The sequence below is a fragment of the Caretta caretta genome, chromosome 10, assembly GCF_965140235.1.
Source record: "Caretta caretta isolate rCarCar2 chromosome 10, rCarCar1.hap1, whole genome shotgun sequence".
Classification (NCBI taxonomy): Eukaryota; Metazoa; Chordata; order Testudines; family Cheloniidae; genus Caretta; species Caretta caretta.
Genome location: NC_134215.1, coordinates 30,147,232 through 30,161,236, shown reverse-complemented (window position 1 = coordinate 30,161,236; position 14,005 = coordinate 30,147,232). Strand labels below are relative to the sequence as shown.

The window sequence follows — 14,005 nt, the reverse complement described above, 5'->3', positions numbered from 1 at the left end:
GACTTTTTTTTTTAATTTTTTTTAGTTCCAGGGTAAATGTCCCTGTCACCTCTCCAGAGGCCCATTGCAGATCTCCGTTCCTGGGAGCTTGCCCCGTTGGATGTTTGTTTTTAAATGAAACACTCCCATTGTCCCGTTGCAGTGTCCATTCTCTGTTCCTTCCACAGCAGTAGTCAAGTGCTTTGCTGAATAAAGTCTTCCATAGCTGGAAGGCCAGCCAGAGAGAACTGGAGACTGTAAATGATGTAAAAACTGCAGATTCCTACACAGAGCTGTAAGCAATGGTCTGTGTGTTGCTGTTAAAGGAGCAGGTATTGGTACACCAATATGAGAACCACAGGAGCATCTTCATTTGCCTGCCTATGGAAATTACTGTCTCTGGAATTGTCTCAGCCATCTAGCCAAATGCCATCCCTCGTGTCAGAAATCCATTCCGCTAACTTAGCCTTTGAACTTGATTCTCTGTATAACAATACCACTTCATCCTCTCAAAGCTCTGCCTCTGACCCGAATGTAAGTGCTCACTTGTCCCTGTGCATTGCTGTATTCAGAACTGTACCGCTGCCCTTACCTAGGCTTTCTGGTTATTGCTATGACAGACTTTCCTCTGGCGTAGTAAGTAAGCTCTTGCTTTAACTATGTAGTAAGTAGGCACTTGATTTATCTATGTAATCAGCCATGAAGAGTTCGTTGTAACCTGGGGTCAACATGACACTTGAAAATGGCAAAACTTTATGTAATAGCCACAATGTTGGATTCTCTTGACAGGGACTCAGCGGGCTCTCCTGGATGTTATGTTTGATTATTTCTGTAAGGATTTGAACTAGCGTTGTCAATTAATCACAGTTAACTCACATGATTAACTAAAAAAAGTCATCATGATTAATCACAGTTTTAATCACACTGCTAAGCAATAGAGTACCAATTGAAATGTATTAAATATTTTTGGATGTTTTTCTATATTTTCAAATACATTGATTTCAGTTACAACACAGTATACAAAGTGTACAGTGCTCACTTTATATTATTTTTATTACAAATATTTGCACTGTAAAAATGATAAATAAAAGAAATAGTATTTTTCAATTCACCTCATACAAGTACTGTAATGCAATCTCCTTATCCTGAAAGTGCAACTTACAAATGTAGATTTTTTTCTTACATAACTGCACTCAAAAACAAAACAATCTAAAACTTTAGAGCCTACAAGTCCACTCAGTCCTACTTCTTTTCCAGCCAATCGTTCAGACAAACAAGTTTGTTTACATTTATGGGAGATAATATTGCCTGCTGCTTATTTACAATGTCGTCATAAAGTGAGAACAGGCGTTCGCATGGAACTTTTGTAACTGGCATTGCAAGGTATTTATGTGCCAGATATGCTAAACATTCATACGTCCCTTCATGCTTCGGCCTCCATTCCAGAGGACATGCTTCCATGCTAATGATGCTTATTTCAAAAAATGAGTTACTTAAATTTGTGATTGAACTCCTTGGGGGAGAACTGTATGTCTCCGGCTCTGTTTTACCCATAGTCTGCCATATATTTCATATTACAGTAGACTCGGCTGATGACTCAGCAAGTATAGTTCATTTTAAGAACACTTTTGCTGTAGATTTGACAAAACGCAAAGAAGGTACCAATGTGAGATTTCTACAGATAGCTACATCACTCTACCCAAGGTTATAGACTCTGAAGTACCTTTCAAAATCTGACAGGGACAAGGTGTGGAGCATGCTTTCAGAAGTCTTTAAAAGAGCAACACTCTGATGCAGAAACTACAGAACCCGAACCACCAAAAAACAAAATCAACCTTCTGCTGGTGGCATCTTATTCAAATGATGAAAACTAACATGCGTCGGTCCGCACTGCTTTGGATCATTATCGAGCAGAACCCATCATCAGCCTGGATGCATATCCTCTGGAATGGTGGTTGAAACATGAAGGGACATGAATCTTTAGTGCATCTGGCATGTAAATACCTTGCAACGCCGACTACAACAGTGCCATGCGAGCTCCTGTTCTCACTTTCAGGTGACATTGTAAACAAAAAGTGGGCAGCATTAGTGCCTACAAAAGTAAGCAAACTTGTTTGTCTGAGTGACTGGCTGAACAAGAAATAGGACTGAGTGGACTTGTAGGCGCTAAAGTTTAACATTTTTATTTTTGAATGCGGGTATTTTTTGTACATAATTATATATTTGTAAGTTCAACTTTCATGATCAAGAGATTGCACTACAGTACTTGTATTAGGTGAATTGAAAAATACTATTTTGTTTTTTGCAGTGCAAATATTTGTAATAAAAATATAAAGTGAGCACTGTACACTTTGTATTCTGTGTTGTAATTAAAATAAATATATTTGGAAATGTAGAAAACATCCAAAATATTTAAATAAATGGTATTCTATTATTGTTTAATGGTGCTATTAATAGTGATTAACTTTTTAAAATCACTTGACAGCCCTAGTTTGAACCAACCTAAGTAGCCCTGTGGATAGCGTCTTCCTCTCAGCACTGAAGATGTGTGTTCAAACCCTGCTATAAAAAAATCAGCTGTTTCTATCTGAGTGTGATGCGGACAAGTTAAGAGTTTATTAAATACATTTTGAGCTCTGACATGGAAACATGTCCACCCTCCCGCCCCCCCCCCCCCCCAGCCAACATGTACAAATGCGAGGTTCACAAAGGGTTCGTTAGAAACAATTAACCCCAGGTGTGCATCTAAGCTATCTCTGAACTTATCTGCTCTCAACCCCTTTCTCTCCACTGAATCTGTTCTTAGGGCTTGTCTACATGGTGCAGTAGTCCACAGTAGAGGGGTATAAATTCTAATTTGCACCAGCATGTTGCACGCTAACTGGCCCCCATGGACTCTGTTAAAAGTTTCCTAGTGCGCGTTGTGTAGGACTGTTTGAAACGGGACTGCACTCGGGAACTTTTAGAGTAGGGGTTCTCAAACTGGGGGTCAGGAGGTTATTACGTTGGGGGGGGAGTCGCGAGCTGTCAACCTCCATCCCAACCCCGCTTTGCCTTCAGCATTTATAATGGTGTTAAATATGTAAAAAAGTGTTTTTAATTTATAAGGAGAGGGTTGCACTCAAAGGCTTGCTATGTGAAAGGGGTCACCAGTAAAAAAAGTTTGAGAACCACTGTTGTAGAGCATGCCAGCAGGGTCCACACAGGCCAGCTAGTGCACAGCTTATGAGTGCATGTTAGAATTGACACCTTTTGTAGTGCAGACTAATGCACTATGTAGACAAGCCCTAAGTGTGTCTATTGCAGCTTCATATCAGTACGTGTAACTGAGATTGCTTCAGGCCTGAAATTCCTGGCTGCTTTGCTTCCAGCCCTTCTTTCTATTTTCATCCACGTCAGTAAGCTGATAAAGGAGCTTTTCGCCCTGAATACACGTATTATTTGTGTTACAGCCATGTGCAGGTGGCCCATCTGGGACCATGGCCCTATTTCACTAAACCCCATAGCAATGCATAGGAAGAGACTGTCCCCGCTTTGAAGAGTTTGCAGTCTGAATTAAGATGAAATGCAACACACAAGCTTAACCTGAGGCAATGGGGCGCAGAGGAGATTGGAAGACGTAGTGGCAGATTAGCTGTATGCGCAACTTGCAATTTCAAGTCAAATTTAGCTTTGTTTGGGATTTATTAATGATGATTTCTGCAGGCCAACTGCCTACCCGTGAGTAGCTGGCAATTTTATCTTGGGCTTCAAGGTAGAAGTGGATCTCCAGGGATTTGAAGGAAGTCAGAAAGTACTCGCTATCCTGGAGTATGCCCCAGGCAGAAGGGGCAGCGAGAGCCAAAGCACAGAAGTGTTGGTGGGAGAAGTGGACGAACATTTGAGGCCAGTGTGATTAGCTGAAAGCTTGTGGGGGGCCATGAGATCAGATTTGAGAGGAGATAATTGGGGGGACTACATTGTAATGTCATGAAGGGTAGCTGTCATGGAGAAAGGAGAGGGACTGACATACTTGGACAAGGCCAGTGTGGAGGTTCAGCAGACGGGCCAGATGATAAGAGCCCGCACAAGAGCGTGAGTTGTAGTGTTCCAGCTGAAGGGAGCCTTTGGAGGGTGTCTGGTCTATTTACAGACAGCCCAGCTGTGACCAGTCTCCACAGGGCTAGCACAGGAGCCTTCCTGTAGGCTAGTGTGTTGAACAAAGATGCTTTTCATCCTTTGCATGGTGCTGTGTGGCTTTCCTGTCTCTCTGGGGAAGGAACATTGCAGCTTTGTTACTTTCAGGCAGGATTTGTGGGTGGCTTGTCTCGGCTGGTGGGGGAATGTTTTGGGAGACTCTGGCTAGCAGAGTTCACTGCAATTCCCAGCTGTCTATTCCATTCACTGGCTGGCAGTGTTTCTAGAGTGAATATGCATGGCATATATAGGCCCAGGTAGGTGGGAGGGCCCTATGTCTGGAGGGGGGCTGGGTTTGTCATTTCCCTACAGTCCTGGATTAGCTGGAGCAGACCAAATGGACATAGTAGGAGGAAAGAAAATTAAACTTCAATCCTTCCCCATGTCTGGGAGGAGCTAGAAGCTTCTTTGCATCTTGTTGGTGTTTGTGGGAGGGGAGCGCTGGCAGCAGTGCAGTCCAAGCTCTTTGGAATGAGTGTGTCTCCTCTGTCTCCCAGATCCCCAAAGATGAGCATATCCTTCGATTCCTGAGGGCTCGTGACTTCAACATCGACAAGGCTCGCGAGATGCTTTGCCAGTCGCTGACCTGGCGCAAGCAGTACCAGGTGGATTACATCCTGCAGACCTGGAGACCCCCATCCCTGCTGGAGGAGTACTACACTGGAGGGTGGCATTATCAGGATAAAGGTAGGATGGTGTGTCTGCACCACCAGTGCAGTCACCTGTGGCTCTGTGGAGCTAGCTGTGCCGGCAGGTTACACCATAGCATGGTGAAGAATCCTAGCATGGGTACGTTTCCTAATACGTATGAATGTCCCGATTGTGTCAAAGCAATCTCTTTGTTTTTGTATGTGCAGATGAGGCTGAATCTGGCTGGCCTAAAGCTCCCCTTGATAGGAATATGCTTTGGGCACCATTTTTTTTTTCTTTGAATTTTTAAGAAAATGTCCTGCTTATAGGTAAGGAACTCTGTTTACAGTGGAAGCTTCTCCTACCTAAGTGCCCCATCCCTTCCCGGAAGGGTCTGCCCCCTAAGGAGATGAGTAGGTCAGACTCCAATCGATTCAACTGACAGCCTCTCTGAGCTGCTGGCAAGGCTGTTGTGATATCATCACCTTCCCACTGAAGACTGGAATAAGACCACAATGCTTTTCACACAGCCCACTAGATAGCTAACCATCTTAGGCCAATGCTGACCTGTGGCATGGATAAGAGAGAGTCTATAGCTCAAACCCCCCAGTACGCCCTCTCTGGGCTATTCCATCTCCCAGGCACCTGGCCTATTTATCACTGACAGGAAGCTGAGGTTAGATTGGCCATCTGAATGCTACTTTTTCTTCAGCAAAGTTTCCAGGTTCTTTACAGGATCTCCTGTTTGGGGGCTTAGAACCAGTGTTTTCCCTGTAACGTCTTTGTTCTTTGCTTTGAAGATGGCCGCCCCCTCTACATCCTTCGCCTCGGTCAGATGGACACAAAAGGTTTGGTGAAGGCCCTGGGAGAAGAGTCGCTCCTGCGACACGTAAGGGATGCTTTTATTACCTATATAACTTCTGCTGCTACAATTTCTCTGAGAGGTGTAGATGAAGTGCAGATCACAGCAGCAGGCCCGTGTGGGAAGAAGGGATCCACTTGACTAGCAGATGAAGGAATTGGTTCTAATACCACATATCAGTTGGCCTTGTGTATCTCTCTCCCATCAACTGTTGATGGCGATAGGGTTCAGCATGCAGCATATAGGCACTATATGGCCTGCTGATTGGCTGCATCTCATTGTCTTCAACAGTTTGGCCATCACAGAACATGGTTGATACAGTGGCTATTAGGGCTTATCTAAATGAGCACTAAGGTGCATCTGCAGTGGATTCCCAGCTGATGTAGATGTATCTATCCAGGTCCGCTGAAGCCAGCTTGCCAGAAATAGCAATGTAGCCAGGATAGCAAGGGCCATGGCTTGGATTAGCTGCTTTAATACATACCGGGGCTCCAGGCAGGTACAGACTAGGGTAGCTAGCTTGAGCCACTGCCCATGCTATCCTGGCTACACTGCTGTTTTTAGCACGCTAGCTCAAGCACAGAGCCCAACCTTGAGGCCTACTGGCACAGTTCCTACCACAGCACTTGCTTACTTTGCCATCACCTTGAACAAAACTTAGAGCAGCTAGTCTCCTCTCCAGCATCCGAGCTCCTCTCAGTTCAGGAGAGAGAGGGGAGCATGGGAGGGGAATCGGTTCTGACTCCCTGTTTTGGAACGCCTCCTCAGCCCCCATGCTACCAGGCAGCTCTATACTACTCCTCTTGTGTAGAGTCCTTAGTGGCATGCATAGCAGTGTAGCTCCTCCCAACCCCCAACATACTCACCAGCCCAGAGTGAGGCAAGACCCAGCCGTGGCGCAAATGTACGAGGAGGAAGTTCTCTGATGCCAGGGCAGTTCTCTGCAGGTGATTTGCAGCTGGATTGTGGTCCTTGCATCACCCGAATGATGCAAAGGGCCCATAGCTGGGCTTGAGAATCTGGTCCACAGGGTCTTGGGGCCTTCAACACACAGGCCTTGTAAACTCAGTAGAACTGATTTTTCAGCAGAGAGAACTTTTCCAAAAATCTTGTTTCTTGTTCCGTATACACGTAACATGGCTGGTTTGTCCCTTTTATCATAATAGGCTGTTCTGGCTCCAGCTCCCTGTTCATGTGATTTCCTCAGTGTTCCCCCATGGTGGAGTAGGCGATGTGGGCTCTTCTTTGGGTGTGTTGCCAAAGTAACCTCCAGTCTGTGCGCACTCTCTCTCTCTCTCCCCCTCTCTCTCATTTCAGGTTTTGTCAATTAACGAGGAGGGACAAAAGAGGTGTGAGGAAAACACCAGCCTGTTTGGCCGTCCCATCACGTTAGTATGCGTTTAACTGTCTTAAGGCCCTGGCATGGTGGAAGTAACATTTCAATGAAAGTTTTTAAGATATCATGGATTTTACTGAAATAAGTAACTGGAATTCTTAGGCCCAAGCCACAGACAGGAGTATTTTGTTTGTATCAATCCCTACTCCAGCCAAGGCAGGGGTGTCTGTGTATTGGGCATAGCCTAGATGAACTGTACAACTCGATATGAAGGAAAACAAGGCTATTTGTCCCCAATCACATTGTCCAGCTTTTCTGCCACATTCCAGGTGGATCTTCTACCTGATGCCTTAGTGATCCCAATCCAGCTGCTTGAAGCCTGTAGTTCTGGCTCCGTTTGCACAGCATCAAGTTTTTAACTAATGCAAAATAACTCTTTAGTGCCATGACAGTAGTGCCCAGATTGTGTCTTGGTGGATTCAAAAGGGCCTAAGCTCCCTTAACCACCTTGAAATGGACAACCTGTGTCGTCCTCCCTGGGAGGAGGAATCCATTCCGGGCCTACAGAGCCAGTGCACTGAAAATACTTTTGGACTCTGGCCACCTGCTGCTTGTTTGGGGCTGGGGGGGGGTAGTTGTTGCTCCACTGGTACTGCCAGTCACCCCCTAGGTTTAATAGAAAGTGTACGATAAACAAGTTTTGTGCAACTCTTATTTGTGCTGGCTGGGCAGGTGCTGTGTTGGTGAGAAATGGGGATACTGCAGCGCAGTGGTGACCTCTCCCATTCTTCTGTGCATTTCAGATCCTGGACATGCCTGGTGGATTTGGAAGGGTTGAACATGCGTCACCTGTGGCGGCCTGGAGTTAAGGCTCTCCTTCGGATAATCGAGGTTGTGGAGGACAATTACCCTGAGACACTAGGGAGGTTACTGATCGTGCGAGCACCACGGGTTTTCCCTGTGCTGTGGACTCTGGTAAGTGAAATCCTTACTGTACAGACAGTGAGAACTGGGCCAGTGCCACAAGTGGCTAAAATCTCCAGTGCTGTAGATGTTGGAGGGATATGGAGGAAAAAGCTCTTGGGCAACCTGTCGTTGGACTGAGGAGAGCTCGACACTGCTCATTGGTGGAGCTCTGGAATTTAGCCATAGTGCTGCCACGGAGCAATCTATGTCGTCTTCACATCACTTTTAGCTTCTGTCATCCTGCCAGCGTTGATTAGAGTTTGGGATCTACACTCTGAGCTCTCATATGGCACTGTGCTGCATTACCACCGAGCGACAGCCTAGCTCTTGGGACTCTCTCTCTCATACCAATGTGCAAGAGTCATGCCAATAAAAAGCTCCAGTTGGCACAGGTTTGAATGGCAAAGATAAACAGCTTTTAAATCCCACTTGAAAGCGCACTGGAGAATAAAGTAATGAATGTGACCCTGGCTAGGGCCTGCTGGATGTATAGGCCACAGAACAGAACTGACAAAGCCCAATGCAGTTCTGGAATAGTGTTGAGCATGGGGACGTGACTTCTAGTTTTATCTAATGTGAGGGATGGTGGGGGGAACCCTGTGAGAGAATGGAAATATTTCTATGTATAACCTATTCTGGTTCAGGGCCATCAACTTCCCTGTGGACTCCAGTCCACAGTGCTAGGAGTGTTTCTGGAATGTGGTGCAACATTCTCTTCGAATTACGGTCCATGCCATAAGAACATCATCTTCTGTCCACCTGTATTTCAGGTTAGTCCTTTCATCAATGAAAACACCAGGCAGAAGTTCCTCATCTACAGCGGCAATAACTACCAGGGTCCTGGAGGGCTTGTAGACTATCTGGACAAAGACGTGATTCCAGATTTCCTTGGAGGAGAATGTGTGGTGAGTTTGCTGTAAGGTGAATCTGAGATATGCTGTCTTCCTGGGGGCCTAGTCCTTCCACTCCTTCCCTTGGAATAGTTACCTTTCTAGACTGGTAGTGCCCAAAGGCCCACACTTGGACTGGGGACCCATCGTGCTGGGTGCTGAGATCATCCTTCCCTCACAGCTCACCTTCGGAGAGGTGGCGTTTTGCTGAGGAAGCCTTTATGAGGGAGATGCATTTAGATGTTCTTACCTTTCTACTCTTATGACTGCCTTGACCTTGAATGTTGTGGAAAAACAGAACTTGGTCCTTGGACTTTGAGAGTTCTTCCTCGAGTCAGTGTGGTTTTCCTTGGGTTATTCATGTCTGTCTTCATCTTGCTTAAAAATACCTGAAATGATGGGTTGAGCCACAAGCTACAGATTGGTGATCATGTCCCAGTCCCATGACATAGCACCAAAAATATGACTCCACTGCTTCAGTTGTCAAATGGCATCCAGATTAGCACAGGTCTAAAAATATCTGGTCTGGCTCCTTTAGTGCCTATTGGATTAGGGAGATTATTAAAGGGACACACCCAGACTGAAAAAAATAAACGAACACATCGTGCATATAAGGCTCTTGATTTGATTTTTTGGGGGGTTTATGCATAAATCACACATTATAGGTAATGTGCCTTTAGTCTGAGCTTTAAAAAATTAGAACTGTTTTCATATTTTTGATATCTGCCATTGCAGCCACTTTCTTTGAATCTTGTTAACGTCATGTAATATTGTGGAGGCACTTGGGTTCTTATTGTAGGTTGCCCAGAAACTTCTCAATAAATTATATTAAATTGAAATAATGAAAAAGACCTTAAATTTAGTTTTTCATCATTTATGCTGCTCACCATGTCACACCCCATTCAGACAGTGAAAATACAATGAGTTTTACTTATTTCTCATCAATTTTGCTTTCAGGCTGTCTGGTGCTAGCACCATGGTGCAATGGCTGGATTCCAGATTCTGTCTGGAGCATTTAAAATTAAGCTAGGGCTTTTCACTGACACATCATGGTAAAATTTCAAATAATGTTGTAGAACTGTCTCTTAAAGAAAAGAACACTCTAAATCGGGGTCCCAACCTAACTGATGGGATGTGTCCCTCACAAAGAGCAGGGGCCAGATCCTACTTGTGTAAAGCCAATGGAGCTATGGCATTTTACTCCAGCTGAGGATCTGATGTTTCATAATAGGTAACTGGGTATATTGGGGGTGTCTAGATATTACCATAAATGTTAGTTTAGAAGTCCCAGTACAGATGTGTCTCTCTCTCTCTGGTTCTTGCAGTGCAATGTCCCTGAGGGTGGACTCGTCCCCAAGTCACTTTATCAAACAGATGAAGAACCGGAGAACTCTGATCACATCCGACTATGGACAGAAACCATCTACCACTCTGCAAATGTTCTTAAAGGGGCTCCTCATGAGGTACAGACCAACCATGTGCTGTTCTGGGGAAGGCAGGGAGGTCATTCCAAGGGGCTGTGCTGTAGATTTGTTCTTCTGAAGGCTAGGATAGCGCTGTGAAGGGATTCCAGCATGTAAGTGCTGGAGGTGTTCCGGCAGCACAGTGCTCTGCAGGGGATGGCTGAGATAAAACTGCCAGCATTTCAGAGGTGTGTGGAAGTTAAGAACAGTAATTTGGGGGTCAGGAAGCAGTTTCTCTAGTCTCTGGTGTAACTTGTCCCTGTACACACACACTAGCACCTTCCTGCTTTTTCTGGAGAAATAAAGCCTCCATCGGCTTCCCCCCAATATCCTTGTGTCCATTATTTATCATGCCTCTGATCTTGTGAGAGAAGAGTACATGAGCTGGGAATATTCAAGTGTAATCAAAAAGGACAAAGTTGGGGAGAGAAATCCTTTGATCTGAGAGTGATGCACCCATTTCTAACCATGGATGATAGCTCGTTCTGACTCAGCCTGTTCGATTTCCCCGTGCAACAGCCAGTTGGAACCTCACAATTAGCCGTTCTAAAGCAGTCCACAGCTGAGCCCCAGAAACCTTTGCTTCGGTGCCAGTTGTGCTCAATGGGGGTACCATGGGAACAGGCACGAAACAGGAACTCCTCACTTAACGTTGTAGTTATGTTCCTGAAAAATGTGACTTTTTAAGCAAAACGATGTGAAGCGAATCCAATTTCCCCATAAGAATTAATGTAAATGTGGGGGGTAGGTTCCAGGGAATTTTTTTTCACCAGACAAATATATATTTTTTTTTTAAACAAACAACTTAATACTGTACATAGCAATGATGATTGTGAAGCTTGGTTCAGGTGGTCAAGTCAGAGGGTGGGATATTTCCCAGGGAATGCCTTACTGCTAAATGATGAACTAGCACTCGGCTGTACCCTCAAGGGTTAACACATTTGTTGTTAATGTAGCCTCCCACTGTACAAGGCAGCACAAATGGAGGGAGGGGAGACAGCATGGCAGACGGAGATCCACACCCTGTGTGTGGGAGAGAGAGGTGCATTGTCCCTTTAAGTACGCTGACACCACACTCTAAGTACATTGCCTTTAAAAGGATCAGGAAGTTGAGACAGCAGCTGCGGCCAGCTCTCCCCCCAGCTCTCTCCATCCTGAGCCCTGTTGTGTCTCCCCACTGCTCTATATGGAGAAGGCGTAAGCGAGGAACAGGAGTAGAGGGGAGGGGGACACCTTGACATTAGTCCCCTTCTTCCCCCCTCCCCTGCACAGCAAGCTGGAGGCTTCCAGGAGCAGCTCCAAGGAAGAGGGGAGGAGCAGCACATAGCAGTGGGGAGGGACAGCTGAACTGCCGGCAATTGGTAGCCTGCTGGGCAGCTGCTGCACAGGGAACTTAGGGGAGCAGGGAGGGGCGAGGGCTGCTGGTCCACCCTGGTTCCAAGCCCCCACCAGCTAGCTCCAGCAGACTGCTCTTCCTGCAAGCAGTGGACAGAGCATTGCGCAACTTTAAACGAGCACGTTCTCTAATTGATCAGCAGCAAAACATCGTTAACCGGGATGACTTTAAGTGAGGAGTTACTGTACTTTGTAAGGCACTGCCGATGCAGGAGAAGGTTGTGGTGAAAGTGGCCAAGCAGATCCACGGCAGTGAAATCTGCAGGCAGGAACTGGGATCAGCTCATGAGCCCCTGGGGAGCTGAGAACTGCAGCAGTAATGGATCTTAAGACTGCAGGAGCTGGGCAGATTTGTGTGTGAGGGGAAGGTGGGAGGATGTTGGCTCTCACCTGAAGACCAAGCCCATAAAACCTGCTTGTGTTGCTGCTTGTTTAGATCGTTGTGGAAATCCTGGAGGGTGAGTCTGTGATCACGTGGGACTTTGACATCCTGAAGGGAGACGTGGTGTTCTGTCTCTTTCACTCCAAGCGAGCGCCCGAGACCAGTCGCAAAGAGGCCCCTTCATCAAGTGCTTCGACTGCTGGGGACAACATGCAGCTAATCGATAAGAGCTGGGTTCTGGGGGTGGATTACAGCCGCATGGAGTCTCCGCTGGTGTGCCGGGAAGGAGAGAGCATTCAGGTTGGACATCCTGCGCCTCTTGACCGCTAAACAGCCATGGTGAACCAGTAATGTTCAGAACCTGGTAGTGGAGGGTAGATGTGACTGTTGAGTAGGTTGCACAGGGAGTGGCAGTTTTCATATTGATGTTTTTCGGCGAAACTTAAACAAATTCCAGAATCCCATGGTTAAAAATGCCCCAAACAATGGGGACTGGAAATCCTCCATTGCAAGGGAAGAGAGGCTCTTTTCATAGCTCTCTGCATAAGAACTAGACTCCCAGTCCCCCTGAGGAAGTGCATAGCATGGCAGTACCTGAGTTACACTTGTTTCCTTCAGCGCATTCTGAAATGCTCTATGCTGTGTGTCACGCTATCTGGAGTGGCTCAGGACCGGGAGTGCCAACCTCAGGGCAGACTGTCAAGGAGCAGGGCAAAAACCCCAAACTGGTTGTATGCTCTATAATTAGATTTCACCAACAAGTGTGAATGCCTACATCACTATACTAATCTTACCATAGAGTCACAGACAGTCTCCTTGGGTACTCCTGTCTATCTTGTGATAGATCTGTATTCGGGTTACTCCCAGTCCCAAAGGACCAGTCACTTACCTCAGGTCAACTGTTCTTCAGATCTCACACCAAAGACAACTCTTGTAGCCAATCCTGTAATAAACTAACTAAAAGCTTATTAACTAGGAAAAATAAATGAGTTATTTACAAGGGTAAAACAGGTAAAGATACGCACACAAATGAGGTACAGTCTTAGGTTCCAAAAAATGATAGTCGCTATTATATGCATGCTTTATAAGTCCCTTCCTGCTAACCTAAGCTCAACAGCTGGGGACTCCTTGCGTGTGTTTAGAAATTCTTGCCTCTCAGAGTTCAAGCAGCATAGGAATAACAATTTCTCTTTAACTGGCATTTTTATTCCCTTCCCCCAGCGTTCAAGCTGTGATGGAATAGGGCTTGAGCAGGAACCCTCTTCAGGGGTGTGAGGGAAGCAATCAATGAAGTCTTTTGTCCACAGTGGCTTGTTTGATGTCTAGACTTTCTTTTGTTAGGGAGAAGATAACCCCTCTTGTGGTGAACTGATATTTCACACTTGGTAATGCTTCTCCCCTGACTGTGGGGGATTTACTGTTTTAGCAAACACTTTTATAGTTCTAGAGTTAACTTTTAAATATTACCATATAACATGGGACGCAGTTGTTATAAGTAGGATTAATACATGCACACGGGGAAGCCAGACTGGTTTCCAGCTATGCATTTGTCAGTGTTTAGTGAGGCCTGGGGCCTTAGCATGAGCTTGCATTTGGAAATACAACCCCCCCCCTTTTTTTTTTAAAAGGGGGTGATTATTTTTTTTCAAACACTTGGCAGTCGCTTGATGGTGCTCTTTGTCCATCTCTTACAGGGATCTCATGTGACTCGTTGGCCTGGCTTTTATGTTCTGCAGTGGAAAATGCACAGCTCTTTGCCCTGCTCTGGCACCAGCCTCCCTCGAGTAGATGATGTCCTGGCCTCTTTGCAAGTTTCCAGTCACAAGTGTAAACTCATGTACTACTTTGAGGTGCTTGCCTCCAAGGATTTCAGGTAGGAGCCACGCTAGGAGTTAGGCTAATGTGTGACTTGCAGTAGAGGAGCAG

General features: G+C 45.8%; 1 protein-coding gene across 3 annotated transcripts in view; it reads left to right on the top strand.

Moving 5' to 3' along the window:
* The window catches only part of SEC14L5 (SEC14 like lipid binding 5), a 58,825-nt gene that overhangs the window by 38,648 nt on the left and 6,172 nt on the right, over nt 1-14,005 (top strand). For all 3 annotated transcript variants that reach the window (XM_048866065.2, XM_048866064.2, XM_048866066.2), the window contains 8 exons: nt 4,653-4,842; nt 5,586-5,674; nt 6,965-7,035; nt 7,787-7,958; nt 8,720-8,854; nt 10,165-10,302; nt 12,134-12,379; nt 13,774-13,952. In XM_048866065.2, coding sequence (XP_048722022.2) covers nt 4,653-4,842; nt 5,586-5,674; nt 6,965-7,035; nt 7,787-7,958; nt 8,720-8,854; nt 10,165-10,302; nt 12,134-12,379; nt 13,774-13,952 — 1,220 coding nt within the window. The remainder of the gene's footprint in view (nt 1-4,652; nt 4,843-5,585; nt 5,675-6,964; nt 7,036-7,786; nt 7,959-8,719; nt 8,855-10,164; nt 10,303-12,133; nt 12,380-13,773; nt 13,953-14,005) is intronic.